The following is a 19,718-nucleotide window of genomic DNA, read 5'->3' on the forward strand; positions in this document are numbered from 1 at the left end:
TCAGGAACCGTTTATCCTCCAAGTCTCTGGCCGTTATTTCATCTTTCTGCTCTGGAGACTGTGGTGCAGGGGAAAACTGTGTTCTGCTGCGGCGCCGTGTCTTGCGGGCTGGATTCTGCAGAGTACAGCTTACAAGCTCCCAGGTGAGGCTTTTGGGCAGATCTTCTTCAGCAGAGGGTGTCGGGTCCTCTTCATCCCAGCGGGAGTACGGCAGCATCTCTGGCTCTGGGCATGGATCCACTGCTGATGGCTCCGGGGTCAGCTCCTCAGCTTCCTGTCCTCCTCTCCCCCTTAGTTCTTCTGAGCACTCCTTTGGTGGCAGCGCTGGGGATGAGTGTTCATCAGCTGGCCCGGGCGGTGGACTTTTTGGCGTGGACATTGCTGGAATCCTCTTGGGGGTGTGCGGAGGGAGCAGATACTGGTCCACCAACTCTTGTGGGAATTGGGCCTCTAGGTCAGCCTTCAGCTTCCAGTATTCGGGGTCCTCCCCCAGCGTAGACTTCCTAGCAGGGACTTCCTTGGACTGGGGAGCGGTGTCTGCTCTGGCCTTGCAGGCCGGGGTAAATGGTGATACAATCTTATCTTGGCGGGCCGCGCCTGGCATGGCGGCGGCTTGGTCTTGGCGGGCCGCGCCTGGCATGGCGGCGGCCTGGTCTTGGCGGGCCGCGCCTGGCATGGCGGCGGCCTGGTCTTGGCGGGCCGCGCCTGGCATGGCGGCGGCCTGGATCAGCGTCGCGGTTGCAGCTGGAGTCTTAGCGGGCATCGCTACTGTGGCCGGTTCTTGGCGGGCCGGGCAGGGCATCGCTGCGGCGGCCTGGATTGGCGTCACTGTCGCGGCCTGGATTGGCGTCGCAGCTGCGATGGGATCCGTGCAGGCTGGGCTGGGCGTCGCTGCAGCGATCTGGGCTTGGCGGGCCGCACCGGACGTGGCTGCGGCCTGGTTCAGCACCTCACTTGCGGCGCGGACGAGCGTTGCTGCTGCGGTGGGGTCTCGGCGGGCCGGGCCTAGCATGGCGGCGGCCTGGGTCAGCGTCACACCTGCGGCGCGGATGAGGGTCGCGGTGGCAGCCGGTTCTTTGCGGGCCGGGCAGGGCATCGCTGCGGCTGCCTGGGCTGGGCGGGCCGCACCTGGCGTGGCTGCGGCCTGGCTCGGAGTCGCCGCGCCGGGCGCCTCTTCAGGGACTGCGGGCGTGGCAGCAGGGGTCGGGGCACTCGTGCTGGCAGGGGCAACACTGGACTCACCCATCGGTAGCATCATCGGGGTCTGAGTCGTCGCCGCTCGGTCTGGCACTCGTCGCGTGGCCCTCTCCTCGTAGGCCTGAACCGCCGTAGCCATCCCCAGAAGCTCCTTGCGTCCCTCGCTGATCTGCCGTAGAACCCTGGTCTCCATTTGGTCACAGAACTGAGCAAGCTCCCGGGCCCACCAGGCAGTGGAGCCTGGCTCTGGGTCTCTGCATCCAGACGCCATTTTCTCTGAGTCTCCTTCCTCTAACAGCAGACTTCTGGCTTCCTTTCTGTCCCGACGTCTCTGAACGCCTCCGCTCTCTTCACAAGCGAGGTCAGGACTCTGCAGGGGATCTCTGGGTAGCCACACCTCTTCGTGGGCGGTAACTTCTTCCAGCGCGGGCTGCTGTTGTTTTTCAGCGCGCTTTTCATGGTGGCAATATGGCGGCGCTTCCAATTTTTCAAGCGGACCGCCCAGGCACATGGTCACCTGTCTGAACAGGTCTAGTCCTTATCCTGTTCGTGACGCCAGATGTAGTGTGTTCTTGGGGGTGTGAAGTGCCCCCTCAAGCAGGTTTGGCAAGGAAAGGTGGATCTATCCCTGCACTGGGACCTACTACCCGTTTGGGCCTGGTAACTCCCTAGCAGTCTCCTTACTTCCCACTCCGTTGCTCTCTCTTTAGCTGAAGATGGATTTCGGGTAGCACTACTAGGTGACCGTTCTCCCCCGTCGGTAGCCACTGCGCGGACGCTGTCAGACTGCAACAGCCCCAGGGGTCTGCTCCTGACGTCTGCTCCCCCTGAACTGCACACTGAACCGGCTCACTGCTCCTCCTCTCCTGTTCTTGCCTACGCCACCTAGCAACCAGGCTCTCCACCACACCCCTTGAGTGGAGATGGAGGCTTTACCCCCTCCACTATTCCAGTGGAGGTGAAGGCTTTGCCCCCTCCTGGGATCCCCAGGGGTCCTCTCAAAGGTACATGTGTGAGACCTGATCACTATGCGCCTGTGTAGTCACACCTCGGTCAGCCTTCTGGATTACCTGTATTGTACTGTCCCCAGGATGGGTGCAGTACTCAGTGGTGCCTGACCAGGTCAGGGGCGCCACATGTGTGTCTGTGTGTGTGTCTGTGTGTGTGTCTCTCTTTTTTGCTGGCTATAGAGGAGGGTACTGCATGTCCTTGGAAGGGGAGATTATTTGTGTTTTTATTTTAAATTGTACCGGAGAAGCACTGAAGGAGCCCAGTATGTTAGGACAGTGGCTGTTATTATAGGATGGAGAGCCTTTAGTACAGGGCGGGGTTATTACAGGATATGGGGGGGGGGCCAGGTCAGTGGACAATCTTATAGGAGACTGGCTGCTATTACAGGACGGAGGATAATGGGATATTAATACAATGGGGAGGGTGCACAACAGCAGACATTATAGGACAGAGGCTGTTGTTACAGAATGGAGGCCATTATTATAGGATGGAGGCTGTTTTTACCGTATCATTGTCCATCTGTCCAATATGCTGGGGGGGGTCCAGATCCAAATTTTTCCCTTGGAGCTATGGGACAATAGTCACACCACTGTCCGGTTACCTAAGCAACAAGTGGTAAACAATAAGATTAAATGGCACTGATTTTAAAGGGAACCTGTGATCAGAAATTTTGCACTAAACCTAAAAGATTCCCCCTCTGCAGCTCCTGGGCTGCATTCTAGCAAGGTTCCTGTTGATTTTTGTGCCCCCTTTCTGACCAAAATAAAGACTTTATAAAGTGGTACGTTTTTGAATTCAGATCTTGATAATGGTACACAGGGGCGGGCTCTCTGGTGTCCGTTAGTCTGCCTCCCTGTCGCTTTAGGCCGTCCCCCATCGCGCAATTTCAAAGAGGTGACGTGAGGTAAGCTGGCCAGCGCTTGCGCAGAACGGTGGCGGTGAAAGTGCGAGCACGAGATTATGGGCAGGTACTTGCTTATGAAAATCACAGCGCCGCCCATAATCTCGCGCATGCGCAACATGTCACCAGCGGTCACACTGTGCACATTGCAGTCCCGCGAGAGTGGCACGGCGCATGCATGAGATTATGGGCGGTGCTGTGATTTTCATAAGTAAGTACCCGCCCATAATCTCGTGCTCGTGCTTTCACCGCCGCCACCCCTTCTGCGCAAGCGCTGGCCAGCTTACCTCACGTCACATCTTTGAAATTGTGCGATGGGGGACGGCCTAAAGCGGCAGGAGGCAGACTAACTGACCCCAGAGAACCTGCCCCTGTGTACCATTATCAAGATCTGAATACAAAAAGGTACCACTTTACAAAGTCTTTATTTTGGTCTGAAAGGGGGCACAAGAACAGGAACCTTGCTAGAATGCAGCCCAGGAGTCGCAGAGGGGGAATCTTTTAGGTTTAGTGCAAAATTTCTGATCACAGGTTCCTTTTAAAGACTTGACTGATTACTGTACAAAGAAGTCTCTGGGATTGTCCCCATCGTGCCCGGCTCTTCCTAGGTTTAGACCTACATTCCATTTGTATTCTCCGTATATCGGATTAGCTCATCCCCAGTCACAGACCTGGAGCCGTTTGTAGACAGAAGCACCAATTTACAAGTCCTGAACTTCCTCAAATGTGTCTGAATATATTTTTATCTATTTTTTTGGGGTTTTTTTTTTTTAGGTGACAAAACAAAAAAATGGAGGTCCGGTCCCAGTTGACACGTCGCTACAGAAATACTATTGTGGAAGACATAAGGGCCAAAGTGGCCCGTCGTACATCTTTAAGCCAGAAAGATAACAGGCAAAAAGAGTATACAAAGAGCCGGGGCCTGGCACTGGCTGATGTCAATGTGTCCACAATAAAGGAGGAGGTGGCTAATAAGTCCGGCTATGCAGGGAATGAAAATAAGCCAGGTAAGAGGGCATTTATGGTCTCATTCTGTAAGTAAATGCTCCGGTCATCAATTACAGGTGTTTGTAGAAGGTCCAAATAATAATTGACACCAATGTCTGTATGTGTGATCATACAAGGAAGGCTGACAATCACCGATTAGACCCGCCCACTGGACTCAGCCCACTAAGCATTGAATTACTGGGGAATTAAAGGGAACCTGTCAGCAGAAAGATAGTGAGATTTGTATTTTAATGGAACTGAACATGGGAATGAGAAGTATGTCCGAGTAGTGGACAACCACTTTAAACTATTGGTTGCACGGAGTGGGCTCAGCTTCTGGGGCCGCTTCATATAGTTAGTGTACACACATTTGCCATAATCTAAACCAATTTCTAATCTACTTGCATTAGATTCCCTCCTTCCTGAACTACACTAACTGCTATTGTATTTTAGTTATAATTTTTCTGCTTCCTGTGGGGTAACTCTTCCTTTGAGAATCCCAGTGCATGCTGAGTAGCTCAAACAAAGCGTCATCAAGAGCAGAAACTGCAGTCATTACCACAGCCTCTGACCCTCCCTGAAATGATGCATAATTAGTGATGCTTGTTTTATGGGCTGGACTAGTTTCTGCATGATGTGCACAATGACAGTGCACTCTGCCTGCTCTGAGTAGTAACAAACCTAGTCAGGATACTCGGCATGCAGAGGCAAGTGATGTTGTTTGCGGTGGTGGCGACGCTGGTCTATGCACACCAGATATTCTTGCTCTGTTGGAAGCTCGTTACTGCTGGTCTGCAATAGTAACAGAGCGCGCTGTCATTGTGCACATCATGCAGGGACCAGCCCCTGACACAAGAGCTGCTGATGACTCATTTTAGGGATTGCACAGAGGCTGCAGCAGCCATCTGATAGTTTAAGAATCCCATTGAATGCTGGGATACTCAATGCTAAGTGTTTTCAAAAAGGAAGGAGGAATACAATCATTTTAGTTAGGGAATTTTTTTATGCAGCGTATTAGAAAGCAATTTTAGTCTGACACAGCATAGGAATTTAGACACATTTCTCTGGCCTTCTGGACCACCCCTTTAATTCATTCTCCCAGCACATATTATCTCTATGTATTTGAGGGCTCCAGACTATCCCCTGACAGATAATACATAGGAGATAAAAATCTGTTGTGTCAAATAAGATGCTGACCCTTCTTGATCTCCAGCAGACATGTCTGGTATCTGCTGTCATAGAGAACATAGGGGGCTATCAGCATGGTGAGTGCTCCTGTATATGGAGGTGCCAGGAGACATTGCTACCAGCCGAACTATGGTGCATCTATCTATTGTGTATGGAAGGGTGGGGGGGAGGGTCAGATTTACAATGTATGTGGTCTGCTATACATATCTGTAACCATTTGCTGCTCAATGAGCAGGCTTGGTCACCTCTGTTAAAGGGGTTTTCAAATCTCTGATCTTTTAGGGGGTCGGTGCACTCTTATTTAATGGATTGGACTAGCAGCAATGTTGCGCCACTGGCCCAAACTGTGTGCTCTCTAAAGCTACCATCAGATACATGTGTCATCACAGGAGCTCAGAGATGAGGTGATCTGGTTAGTTTCAGAGCAGTGTTCACAAGCTCTATAGAAGAGAGCTTGTAAGTGCTGCGCTCCTCGCCTTGGAAACCATTCACTGCTGATGGACTGCAGTTGTGGCCAGTAATATGGGGAAATAACGCGCAAACCAATAAGCTTAATCATTCCACTCATCAGAATGTCGAATTATGCAAATGACTACATTGCAAGTTTTACCCATGAGCAAAAATCCTCAATCCCCATGCAGTTGGTGCCTACTTTGCAGTGACAAATGGGGGTCAGTGGCCTTGTCCCTTTGGGTGGTGGGCATTTTATCAAATTTAAACCTTATTTAATAGTTTTATAAGGGCTTAAACATTTTCTGCTGTTTTCTGACATGCAGCAAAAAAGCAGATCCTGCAAGAAGAAAGACGGGCAAAGCTTCAAAAATACAAGGAGGAGAAGCAGAAGAAGCTAAAGGAGCAGCGTGAGAAGGCCAACAAAGGCGTCTTTAAATGTGGCGTTTACAGGCCAGAATCATCCTTTCTGCCTGTCCTCATAACTCAAAACAGTGCGAAAGGGAAGAAAGACAAGGTAGCATGGTCGGCACTCACTATATAAACATTTACAAGCTGTGGGTTAACGGGGTTGTCCACATCTGGGGGCAATTTTATTTTGTTTCTAAAATGCATGTATTTGTGGCTAAAATAACACTTCCATTCCACTAAAGTGTCATTAAGAGTTCTGCATCGGTTGCAATCTATAGCCCGTGTTGCAGGAATGCAGAATGAGTTCACTGAGAATCCTTCAGTGAGCTTTTTAGAAGCTTCTAGCTTTCATTTGTTCACTGAGTGCCTCTCATGATCTATGGACACTGACCACATCAAGGATGAATGTTCATAGACTGTAAAAACAAAGCAGTGAAAAATTATTTTTCAGCCCCAAATACATGCATTTAAAAAAAGTGGATAACTCCCAATAAACTATTTCATTATGCTCTTTTCTTCAAACCTAGCCTCCAGTTCACAGTGTAACAAGAGTTACAAGGTCTACAGTGAGAGTAGAGCCTCTCGCTAACAAGACCCACACTCAAACCATTCCGGTAAGGGTGCTGTGTATTTGGGGGGGGGGGGTTTGGGGTGCTTTGACCTCTGCTCTGTATATACTGTAGCTTTATGATGGAAGTGACTATTAAACATTGATTTTAACAGGTAAATGTGCAGAGCAGCAAAGCTGCAATTGATCGCGCAATTCCAAAAGATCGTGGACCAGCACCAGTTCTGAAAAAGAATGAAAAGGAAAATAAAGGTGACCTAGTGTGTGGTTCTCAAAAAAAATAAATCAGAATCCCATGGTTTAACTGAATCTCCAGCTGTTTGTCATTTTAGCCCACCATTGCAGAATATGGTGTGTTCGTTCTTTTACAACTGTTCTTGGGCCATTTCTTCCCTCTATAATCCTGACCAATCACTGCTCAGCATCATCAGAACCTGGTTGAACATCATGATCACTGCTGAGTGCTGATTGGTCAGGCTCCTAGAGGGGGGAAGACACACCCCCTAGAGAATACTCCTGTTGAACCACAGGCTTATTTGGTGCCAAAGAAAAAAGGGCATATCTCTGCGATGGTGGTCCGAAATGAAAAGCCGATAACTGCATTAGATTGAGAGGAGTGTGGAGATTTTGGCAAGTTAACAAACTCTTTTTTTTTTTTCTTTTTTTCTATCTTTGACTTTATTTATTCTTATCCCCACCTCCATTCATGCCAGTACATCACTTCATACTTCTCTAGTACCAGGTCTCCAGGGCTATAAGTAGCAAAACTTGTTTGTTTATTTCTTTTTCAGCTTCTATTCCAACTACCAGGATAACAAGATCAGCTGCAAATGCCTCCTCTAAAGTACCTACTGCTGACAAAACACTGAAAAATGCTCAAGGTAAGTGTAGGTACTAGAACGGCAGAGGTGGGTTTCTCCATATGACCCCCCCCCCCCTCCTCTCTGTGTAAGCCAGAATAAAGCCGCTCCTGCTCTTATGGACTGGCTTGTCCTTGTAGTATTACACCTCTGTACTTGTTAGTATATTTATTATTTTGGCTGGCTGAAATGCCTGTGATTTGCAGGGTCTTCCATGAAGGTATTCAATTGAATGGTCTTATAGCCCCATTTGTGCTGGAGATCATCTATAAGAAAACTCCTCCAAGAACAAATAATTCTACCACTCAAAAAAAAAGTGCTGGTCGTGTTTTTTTTTTTTTTTTTTCCTCCTTTCTCACTTTTAAATTAATTAATTGATGCACCTTTTATTTCTGCAGCTAAAAAACCACAGGAGAAGACTATCAAAGAGACCGGCCCAGAGATCGGCCTCGATAAGAGTGAGGTGAGACGATTGCATCTACTCCAGTTGGATATCCAATATTTGGGGAACTTTTTTTTTTTTTTTTTTTTTTTTTTAATTTATTTATTTATTTTTTTTTAAACACCGGTGAAAGGGTACTAATCAGATATAAATGGGGATTACATAACACACGTACTTGTATCATAAGTTGTCGTCATATTATGCAGGGCTCCACAATTACCGCTCGTACATATCTATAATTTGATTTTTCCATAAACTAACCAATTAAACAACTTTTTATTAAGGTGACAAAGAATCATTAAGGATGAGATTTGTAGCAATGTCTGTCCCTTTAAACACACATTTTCTAACCATGTCACACAACACTTTCCTGACCACGTCCACCCCTCCTTCCCCCTCCCAATCATCAAATTATTTCCTGATCTCCTCTCAGTGCATCCCAGAGGTTCCAATAACATGGAATTTCTTCGGCGCTCCATTGGGAGACCCAGACGATTGGGTGTATAGCTACTGCCTCCGGAGGCCACACAAAGCATTACACTAAAGTGTAAGGCCCCTCCCCTTCTGGCTATACACCCCCCGTGGGATCACGGGCTGATCAGTTTTCAAGCTTTGTGCGAAGGAGGTCAGACATCCACGCATAGCTCCACTGTTTTTAGTCAGCAGCAGCTGCTGACTATGTCGGTTGGAAGAAAAGTGGGCCCATATGGGGCCCCCAGCATGCTCCCTTCTCACCCCACTTTTGTCGGGTGTTTGTTAAGGTTGAGGTACCCATTGCGGGTACGGAGGCTGGAGCCCACATGCTGTTTTCCTTCCCCATCCCCCCTCAGGGCTCTGGGTGAAGTGGGATCTTACAGGTCTCCAGGCACTGAGACCGGGCTCCATCCACAGACCCAGAGAACCTGCTGGATATGGAGCTGAGTATCGTCAGGGACAGGCCCTGCTACATTAAGGTACTCTGTGTCCCCGGGCAAGCGCGCACACACACACCAGCATTGCTGGGAGTGTTAGTGCGCCGGGGGCAACAGCGCGGAGCGCTCGTGCTATTATTCACTACAGCTTTGCTGAGTGACTTTATGTATTGGGAACTGCCGCGCCGGCCGCTGCTGGGTGTTTTTTACATTGTGGCGCGGCTGGGACTTGTGGTGCGCCGGGGACTTCCGCGCTGGCCGTGCACATGGACGGCCGCGCTTATTACTCGAGTCCCCGGCTTTGCGGCCTAGTTTTCGTTTAGTTCCCGCCTCCAGCCCTGCCAGTCAGGGGAGAGGCGGGACGCTGTACAGACAGTCAGCGCCGAGGGCTGGAGTCTGCTTTGCATTCTCCAGCCCCCTTCACTGGACACAGTGGGACGCCAGTTTCCCGCTCTTGTCTGGGGCACGCCCACGGCCCGCCCCTCTTCACAGGACGCCAGCAGCCATTCCTGCACGCAGTCCGAGCTGTGGAACGGAGACATGCTCTGGGCAACCACTCACCCGCGTGATAGGCGGGCGGTAAGCAGCACCTGAAGTGCTGACCCCACTAAATACCGAAGTGTTCATTTGTATTTTATGCTTGTATGCTATACACTGCACTGTAGGTCGCTATCTTTGGCTATATGCCCTCCTAGATGGCGAGATGACAGCAGCAAAAAAGCAAGGGTGCTAAGGCACAGGTTTTCTATGCTGCTTGTATTGCATGTGCTGAAGTGTTCATTTGTACTTATGCTTGTATGCTATACATTGCACTGTACGGTCGCTACTCTTGGCTATATTCTCCTAGAGGGCTGGACAACAGCAGCAAAAAAGCATGGGTGCCAAGGCACAGGCTTTATAGGCTGCTTGTATTGCATGTGCTGAAGTGTTCATTTGTACTTATGCTTGTATGCTATACATTGCACTGTACGGTCGCTACTCTTGGCTATATTCTCCTAGATGGCTCAACAGCAGCAAAAAAGCAAGGGTGCCAAGGCACAGGCTTTCTATGCTGCTTGTATTGCATGTGCTGAAGTGTTTATGCTTGTATGCTATACATTGCATAGATGGTTAGAATACAGCAGCAAAAAAGCAACACAGGCTTTCTATGCTGCTTTTACTGCATGTGATACTGTTCCACCGGCAGGTTCCACTGACCCCCATTGTGTGCAATGCTCCCCTGTAGCACTTGGTCAGCCGGGGTCTCTACTAGAGGTGGCCAAAGGAACCACCTGTGAACCCTGTCCAGGGACAGGGACGGAGTTGCAGTTTCGGCTGATAGATTGTCATGGGATAGAGACTTTGCAGTCCAGACAGGCCATGGGCAATCTTGATTAATGCTCCCTGGCCACCCTCATTTGGAACATAATCAGTGCTCCGGGGGGGTCCCAGGCATTCCAGGGTGAAGGCTCTGACACGGACGACAGTCCCAGACAGCCTAAGCTAGCTCGCTGGGTGCAGCACTCGGCTTCATCACTGGTCAGGGTCCCAGCAGGAGGACTCTCTGTATGATGAGGCAGACGTAGCTGATCAGGGCTTTGGTCCTGACACCGCTCTCAATCCGGATACACCGGATGGTGACGCCATAGTGAATGATCTTATAGCGTCCATCAATGGAATGTTGGATATTTCTCCCTCAGCTCCCCCAGTGGAGGAGTCAGCTTCACAGCAGGAGAAATCCTTTTTCAGTATCTCATGCGTATATTGAGTACTTTTCTGGCCACGCTGACTTCAGAGAAGCAGTTCAGAAACACCACGCTTACCAGATAAGCGTTTTCTCCAAACGTATTAAGGATACACGTTATCCCTTCCCCCTGACGTGGTAAAGCGCTGGACCCAGGGTCCAAAGGTGGATCCCCCAATCTCCAGGCTTGCGGCTAGATCCATAGTTGCAGTGGAGATGGGACTTCACTTAAAGATGCCATTGACAGACAGATGGACCTCTGGTTGAAATCTGTCTGTGAAGCTATCAGCGTGTCGGTTGCTCCGGCATTCGCAGCCGTATGGGCACTCTAAGCTATTTCAGCTGGTCTTGCGCAGCTGGTCTTGAGCACATGTACATCTGTGCCGCAGGTGGTGTCCTTAACCTCGCAATGTCTGCATTGCGACTTACCCTAGTAATGCTGTCCTGGGGGGACAGTCGAGGTTTCGGTCCTTCCCAGGCTCGGGCAGGTCCCAATTGTCCTCGTCCAAAAGGGCTCAAAAGGCTCAGAGGGGCTCAGATTCCGGCCGGGCTCAATCACGCCCAAGGAAGGCAGCCGGAGGAACCGCTACCAAGGCGGTCTCCTCATGACTTTCAGCTCTCTCTCTCTCCGCATCCGCGGTTGGTGGCAGACTCTCCCGCTTGGCGACATTTAGCTGCCACAGGTCACAGACCGGTGGGTGAGAGACATTGTGTCTCACGTGTACAGGATAGAGCTCTGTTCTCGTCCTCCGGCTCGATTCTTCAGAACTCACCCCCCCCCCCCCCCCCCCCCACCGAGCCGATGCTCTTCTGCAGGCAGAAGGAGTGGTAATCCCTGTTCCTCTTCAGGAACAAGACACGGTTTTTTCCTCCAATCTGATTGGGGTGCCAAAAAAGGGTGGCTCTTTCCGTTCCGTTCTGGACCTAAAACTGCTCACCAAGCACGTGAAGGCCAGGCGGTTCCGGATGTAACCCTCCGCTCCGTCATTGCCTCAATGTCTCAAGGAGATTTCCTAGCATCAATAGACATCAGGATGCTTATCTCCACGTGCCGATTGCTCCAGAGCACCAGCGTTTGCTACGTTTCGTTATTGAAGACGAGCATCTTCAGTTCGTAGCCCTGCCCTTCGGTCTGGCGACAGCCCTACGGGTTTTCACCAAGTTCAGGGCAGCAGTGGGAGCAGTCCTGCACTCTCAGGGTCACTCTGTGATCCTTACTGGGACGATCCACTTGTCAAGGCACCCTCTCAAGAGGCATGCCAACACAGCCTGAACGTGGCGCTGGAGACTCTCCAGAGTTTCGGGTGGATCATCAACTTTTCAAGGTTAAATCGGGCACCGACCCAATCGCTGACATATCTGGGCATGGAGTTTCACACTCCCTCAGCGATAGTGAAGCTTCCGCTGGACAAGCAGCGTTCACTACAGACGGGGGTGCAGTCTCTCCTTCAAGGCCAGTCACACCCCTTAAGACGCCTCATGCAGAGGCAGTCACTTTCGCGCAGTTTCATCTGCATCCACTTCAATGGGACATGCTTTGCCAATGGGTTGGGGAGTCGACGTCCCTAGACAGGAACGTCTCCCTTCTCAGACGGTCAAGGACTCTCTTCAGAGGAGTCCATCCTTCAGATCAATGTTCTGGAAATCTGGGCAGTGTATCTTGCCCTGCAAGCCTTCCAGCAGTGGCTGGAAGGAAAACAGATCCGAATTCAGTCGGACAATTCCACAGCGGTGGCATACATCGCCCACCAAGGCGGAACACGCATCGCCAAGCCTACCAGGCAATCCGGCGGATTCTGATGTGGGTGGGAGACAGAGCATCCACCATATCCGCAGTTCACATCCCGGGCGTAGAAAATTGGGAAGCAGACTTCCTCAGTCGCCTGGGCATGGACGCAGGGGAATGGCCTCTGCACCCAGAATGGTGTCAGGAAATCTGTAGCCGCTGGGGGATGCCGGACGTCGACCTAATGGCGTCTCGGCACAACAACAAGGTCCCGATTTTCATGGCGCGGTCTCACGAGCAAAGAGCTCTGGCGGCAGGCGCCCTAGTTCAGGATTGGTCGCAGTTCCAGCTACCCTGTGTTTCCACCTCTGGCACTGTTGCCCAGAGTGCTACGCAAGCTCAGCTCCGCTTGCCGCCGCGCCATCCTCGTCGTCCCAGACTGGCCGAGGAGGTCGTGGTTCCCGGATCTGTGGCATCTCACGGTCGGCCAACCGTGGGCACTCTCAGACCGGCCAGACTTACTGTCCCAAGGGCCGTTTTTTCCACTGAATTCTACGGCCCTGAACCTGACTGTGTGGCCATCGAGTCCGAGATCCTAGCGTCTTCAGGATTATCTCAAGACGTCATTGCCACCATGAGACGGGCTAGGAAGCCGACGTCTGCCAAGATCTACCACAAGACGTGGAAGTTATTCTTATCTTGGTGCTCTGCTTAGGGAGTGTCTCCCTGGCCATTTGCATTGTCTTCTTTTTTCCTCCCTTCCTGCATCTGGATTGGGAAAAGGTTTGTCGCTCGGCTCCCTTAAAGGACAAGTCGCAGCGCTGTCGGTATTCTTTCAGAAGCGCCTAGTACGACTTCCTCAGGTACGCACGTTCCTGCAGGGGGGTTATCACATTGTCCCTCCGTACAAGAGGCCGTTAGACCCATGGGATCTGAACAGGGTATTAATTGCTCTCCAGGAGCCGCCCTTCGAGCCTCTGAGGGATGTTTTCACTTTCTCGACTTTCACAGAAAGTGGCTTTTCTGGTAGCGGTCACGTCTCTTCGGAGAGTGTCCGAACTAGCAGCGCGGTCATCCAAAGCTCCCTTCCTGGTGTTCACCAAGATAAGGTAGTGCTGCGCCCGATCCCAGAGTTTCTCCCTAAGGTGGTATCCCCTTTTTATCACAATCAGGATATCTCCTTACCTTCCTTTTATCCATTTCATCGATATGTAATGGCTTTGCATTGTTGGATCTGGTGTAGAGCACCCAGAATCTACATTCCCGCACGGCGCCCCTGCGCCGCTCGGATGCACTCTTTGTCCTTGTCACTGGTCAGCGCAAGGGATCGCAGGCTGCAAAATCCACCCTGGCTCGATGGATCAAGGAACCAATCCTTGAAGCCTACCGTTCTACTGGGCTTCCGGTTCCATCAGGGCTGAAGGCCCATTCTACCAGAGCCGTGGGTGCGTCCTGGGCATTACGGCACCAGGCTACGGCTCAGCAGGTGTGCCAGGCGGCTACCTGGTCGAGTCTGCACACCTTCACCAAGCATTTTCAGGTGCATGCCTACGCTTAGGCGGATGCCAGCCTAGGTAGAAGAGTCCTGCAGGCGGAGGTTGCCTCCATGTAGGGAAAGGCTGTTTTTACAGTCCAAACTTGAGGTATTCATTTACCCACCCAGGGACTGCTTTTGGACGTCCCAATCGTCTGGGTCTCCCAATGGAGCGCCGAAGAAGGGAATTTTGTTACTTACCGTAAATTCCTTTTCTTCTAGCTCCAATTGGGAGACCCAGCACCCGCCCCTGTTTCCTTCGGGATTTTTGGTTTGTTCGGGTACACATGTTGTTCATGTTGAATGGTTTCAGTTCTCCGATGTTCCTTCGGATTGAATTTGTTTAACCAGTTATTGGCTTTCCTCCTTCTTGCTTTTGCACTAAAACTGATCAGCCTGTGATCCCACGGGGGGTGTATAGCCAGAAGGGGAGGGGCCTTACACTTTTCTTCAGCGCTCTATTGGGAGACCCAGACGATTGGGGTATAGCTACTGCCCTCCGGAGGCCACACAAAGCACTACACTAAAAAGTGCAAGGCCCCTCCCCTTCTGGCTATACCCCCCCGTGATATCACGGGTTCTCCAGTTTTAGCTTTGTGTGCGAAGGAGGTCAGACATCCATGCATAGCTCCACAGATTTTAGTCAGCAGCAGCTGCTGACTATGTCGGATGGAAGAAAAGAGGGCCCATATAGGGCCCCCAGCATGCTCCCTTCTCACCCGTGGATGGTGTTGTAAGGTTGAGGTACTTATTGCTAGTACAGAGGCCGGAGCCCACATGCTGTTTTCCTTCCCCATCCCCATGAGGGGCTCTGGGTGAAGTGGGATCTTACCGGTCTCCAGGCACAGAGACCGAGCTCCATCCACAGACCCAAAAGAACCTGCTGGATATGGAGCTGAGTATCGTCAGGGACAGGGCCCTGCTACATCAAGGTACTCTGTGTTCCCATGCACATCGCGCCCACACACACCAGCATTGCTGGGAGTGTTAGTGCGCCGGGGACAGCGCGGAGCGCTGGTGCTATTATTCACTGCAGCTTTGCTGAGTGAATTTATGTATTGAAAACGGCCGCGCCGGCCGCTGCTGGTTGATTTTTACATTGTGGCGCGGCTGGGACTTGTGGTGCGCCGGGGGACTTCGTCGTCGGCCGTGCACATAGGACGGCCGCGCTTATTACTAGAGTCCCCGGCTTTGCGGCCTAGTTTTCGTTTCGTTCCCGCCCCAGCCCTGCCAGTCAGAGGAGGGGCGGGACGCTGTACAGTAGCTCAGCGCAGGGAGCTGGAGTCTGCTTTGCATTCTCCAGCCCCCTCTCACTGAACACAGTGAGACGCCGGGTTCCCGCTCTTGGCTGGGGCTCGCCCACGGCCCGCCCCTCTGCACAGGACGGGGAAGAGAAGCCGGCAGCCATTATGGTTTCCACTCTGGGAGACCGGAACCAGTCACAGGTTTTTGGGCGACCTCGCACCCGCTCTTGTGCGGGCGGTAAGCAACTGACACCACTAATGCTGAAGTGGGCTTTTGGGCTGTGTGCTGATATGCTATGCACTGTACTGTACTGTCGCTATTCTGGGCAACAGCAGCAAATAAGCAATGCTGCTGAGGCACAAGCTTTCAATGCTTCTTCGTTTGCATGTGCTGCAGTGTTTACTGTCAGATTGGGCAACAGCAGCAGTAGAGCAATTTGTGCTAAGGCACAAGCTTTCAATGCTGCTTCGCTTGCATGTGCTGCACGGTTTATTGTTATGATATACATTCACTGTATGTCGCTATTCTTGGCTAATGCGCCCAGATAAACAGACAAAAGCAGCAGTAGAGCAATGGTGCTACGGCACAAGTTTTCAATGCTGCTTGACTTGCATTGGCTGCAGTGTTTACTGTCATGCTTGTATGCTATACATTCACTGTATGTCGCTATCCTTGGCTAATGTTCCTGGATAAATAGACAACAGCAGCAGAAAGGCTAGGGTGCTAACGCGCAAGCTTTCAATGCTGCTTGGATTGCATGGGCTGCAGTGTTTACTGTCATGCTGTATGCTATACATTCACTGTATGTCGCTATCCTTGTCTCATGCTCCTAGATAAATAGACAACAGCAGCAGAAGAGCAAATGTGCCAAGCCACAAGTTTTCAATGCTGCGTGTACTACATGTACTGAAGTGTTTATTTGTACTTCATGCTTGTATGACTATTCACTGTACGGTCGCTATCCTCGGCTAGGCTCTTAGATAGCTAGACAACAACAGCAGAAAAAGACAAGTTGCCAATGCACGGGCTTTCTATGCTGCTTGTACTGCATGTCATACGGTTCCAGGACCCCCAGTGCGTGCAATTGCTCAACCGGGGTCTCTGCTATATGTGGCCAAAGGAACCACCTGTGATCTCTGTCCAGAGACAGGGACGAAGTTGCAGTTTTTCCGCTGATATATTGTCTGTGACTATGACTGACATCTTACAGACTTTGCACCCCAAGCAGACCGTGGGCAATATGGTTGCAATGACCCTGGCCGCCCTGATCTGGAGCATCTCAAGGCGCCAGAGTGATTCCAGGCATCCCAGAGAGCAGGCATCCGACACGGTCGACAGTCCCAGATGGCCTAAGCGGGCTCGCTGGCATTAGCCCTCGACTACATCACTGGTCAAGGTCCCAGCTGGAGTACTCTCTGTACGATGAGGCAGACGTAGCTGTTCAGGACTCTGTTCCTGAGACCGCTCTCAATCCGGATACACCGGATGGTGACGCTATAGTGAATAATCTTATTGCGTCCATCAACGAAAGGTTGGGTATTTCTCCCTCAACTCCTCCAGTGGAGGGGTCAGCTTCACAGCAAGAGAAATCTCTATATATTGAGTACTTGTTTAGCACTCTGACTCCAGAGACGCAGTCCAGAAACGACACGCTTATCACGATAAGCGTTTCTCCGACCGTATTAATGAGACACGTGTTGCTCCCCCTGACGTGGTCAAGCGCTAGACCCAGTATCCAAATGTGGATCCCCCAATCTCCATGCTTGCAGCTAGATCTATAGTTGTAGTGGTGGATAGGACTTCACTTCAAAATGCCATTGACAGGCAGATTGGCCTCTGGTTGCAATCTGTCTAGGAAGCTATCGGCAGGTCGGCTGCTCCGGCAGTCGCAGCCGGGAAGGCACTCCAAGCTATTTCAGCTAGTATTGCGCAGAGGGTCGCTGTCACAGGTACTCTCGGTCCCAGCAGCGTCTTTAACTCGCAATGTCGGCATGGCGAATCATGCTGTTATTGCTGTCCGAGACTCTACGAGCCGGACGTCAGTGGCATCCGCCAACTCCGTGTTTTTACGCAGAGGCTAGTAGTTGAGAGATTGGAACAGAGGCTGCTTCCAACGAAGTGCTTAACCAGGTTGCCTTTATCTAGTGATAGTCTGTTGGTAGGGGTTGAATGAAATCATTCAACTATCCAAGACGACTCAAAAAGCCCAGAAGGGCATAGATTCCTAGCGGGCTCAATCACGCCCGGGGAAGGCAGCCGGAGGAACCGCTACCAAAGCGTTTTCCTCATAATTTTCAGCCCTCTCACTCCGCAACCGCGGGGGGGCAGACTCCCCCGCTTTAGCGGCATTTACCTACCGCAGGTTAAGGGCCTGTGAGTGAGAGTCAGTTTGTTTTCAAACTACCGCACCGACCGAGCCGAGGCTCTTCTGCAGGCGGAAAGAGCGGTAATCCCTGTTCCTCTTCAGGAACCAGATACGCATTTTGCCCCGACCTGGTCGTGGTGCCAAAATAGGACGGCTCCTTCCGTCCCGTTCTGGACTTTATACTGCTTAACGAGCACGTGAAAACCAGGCGGTTCCGGATGGCATCACTCCGCTCCGTCATTGCCTCTCTGTCTCAAGGAGTTTTTCCTAGCATCATTAGACATCAGGATGCTTATCTACACGTGCCGATTGCTCCGAGGCACCGGCGTTGGCTACGATTCGTTATTAAAGACGAGAATATTTCGTTTCGTAGCCATACCCTTTGCCTGGCGACAGCCCCACGGGTGTTCACCAAGTTCGTGGCAGCAGAGGGAGCAGTCCCGCGCTCTCACGGTCACTCTGTGATCCTTTACTTGGGCAATCTACTGGTCAAGGCACTCTCCTTTAGAAGCATGCCAACACAACCTGAACATGGCGCTGGACCCTTCCCAGAGTTTCGGGTGGGTCTTCAACTTTTCAAGGTTGAACCCAATCGCTGGCATCTCCTGGAGAGTTTTCACACTCTCTCAGTGATAGTGAAGCTTCCGCTGGACAAACAGCGTTCACTACAGACGAGGGGACAGTCTCTCCTTCAAGGAGGCGCCTCATCCAGAGGCAGTCCCTTTCACGCAGTTTCATCTGCGTCCGCCTCAATAGCACTTTCTTCGCTTATGGGAGGGAAGTCGATGTCCCTACACAGGAACGTGCCACTTTTCCAGACGGTCAAAGACCATCTTCAGAGGAGTCCACTCTTCAACTCAGTGGTCTGGAGCTCTGGGCAGTGTATCTTGCACTGCAAGCCTTCCTGCAGTGGCTGGAATGCAAATGGATCCGAATTCAGTCGGACTATCCACAGCGGTGGCATACACCAACCACCAAGGCGGACTACGCAGTCGACAAGACTCCCAAGAGGTCCGGCGGATTCTGCTATGGGTAGAAGACAGAGCATACACCATATCAGCTGTTCACATCCCGGGCGTACGACACTAGGAAGCAGACTTCCTCAGTCGCCAGGGCGTGGACGCAGGGGAATGGGCTCTGCACCCGTTTGTTTGCAAGAATTCTGTAGCCGCAGGATGAAGACGGACGTCGACGTCATGGCTTCTCGGCAACAACAAGGTCCCGATTTTCATGACGCGGTCTTACGATCAAAGAGCTCTGGCGACAGGCGCCTTGGCTCAGGATTGGTCACAGTTCCAGCTACCGATTGCTGCCACACCATCCTCGTCGCCCCAGACTGGCCGGGGAGGTCGTGGTACCGAGATCTGTGGCATCTCACCGTCGGTCGACCGTGAGCACGACGTCATTGCCACCATGAGACGGGCTAGCCAGCCGCGGTCTGCCAAGATCTACCACAACTCGTGGAAGATATTCTTATCTTAGTGTTCTGCTCAGGGAGGGTCTCCCTGGCCATCGGCATTGCCTACTTTGCCTTCCCTCCTGCAATCTGGTTGGGAAAGAGGTTGGTCGCTCGGCTCCCTTTAAGGGCAAGTCTCGGCACTATCCGTGTTCTTTTCAGAAGCGTCTAGCACGTCTTCCTAAGGTGCGCACGTTACTACAGGGGGTTTGTCATATTGTGCCCCCGTACAAGCGGCCGTTGGATCCATGGGATCTGAACAGGGTACTAGTTGCTCTCCAGAAGCCGCATTTCGAGCCTCTGAGGGAAGTTTCCCTTTCGCGCCTGTCACAGAAAGTGGCCTTTCTGGTTGCGATCACGTCGCTTCGGCGAGTGTCTAAGCTGGCGGCTCTGTCATTCAAGGATCCCTTCCTAGTGTTCCACCAGGACAAGGTAGTGCTGCGCCCTATTCAGGAGTTTCTCCCTAAGGTTGTATCCGCGTTTCTTCTTAATCGGGATATACCCTTTCCTTCTTTTTGTTCTCATCCGGTTCTCCGGTATGAAAAGGATTTACAGTTGTTAGTTCTGGTGAGAGCACTCAGAATCTACATTTCCCGCACGGCGCCCATGCGCCGCTCTGATGCATTTTTTTGTCCTTGTCGCTGGTACGCGCAAGGGGTTGCAGGTTTCTAAAGCCACCATGGCTCGATGGATCAAAGAACCAATTCTTGAAGACTACCGTTCTGCGGGGCTTCCGGTTCCTT

The 19,718-nt window shown here is 51.5% G+C and overlaps 1 protein-coding gene across 5 annotated transcripts in view; it reads left to right on the forward strand.

The window, feature by feature from the left end:
• DLGAP5 (DLG associated protein 5) overlaps positions 1-19,718 on the forward strand; it is a 200,368-nt gene that overhangs the window by 5,913 nt on the left and 174,737 nt on the right. For all 5 annotated transcript variants that reach the window (XM_075331247.1, XM_075331246.1, XM_075331249.1 and 2 more), the window contains exons 2-7: positions 3,884-4,116; positions 6,061-6,251; positions 6,673-6,759; positions 6,869-6,965; positions 7,505-7,594; positions 7,972-8,036. In XM_075331247.1, coding sequence (XP_075187362.1) covers positions 3,900-4,116; positions 6,061-6,251; positions 6,673-6,759; positions 6,869-6,965; positions 7,505-7,594; positions 7,972-8,036 — 747 coding nt within the window. In that variant the 5' untranslated portion in view covers positions 3,884-3,899. The remainder of the gene's footprint in view (positions 1-3,883; positions 4,117-6,060; positions 6,252-6,672; positions 6,760-6,868; positions 6,966-7,504; positions 7,595-7,971; positions 8,037-19,718) is intronic.

This window comes from Anomaloglossus baeobatrachus, chromosome 12 (assembly GCF_048569485.1).
Source record: "Anomaloglossus baeobatrachus isolate aAnoBae1 chromosome 12, aAnoBae1.hap1, whole genome shotgun sequence".
NCBI classification, from domain to species: domain Eukaryota; kingdom Metazoa; phylum Chordata; class Amphibia; order Anura; family Aromobatidae; genus Anomaloglossus; species Anomaloglossus baeobatrachus.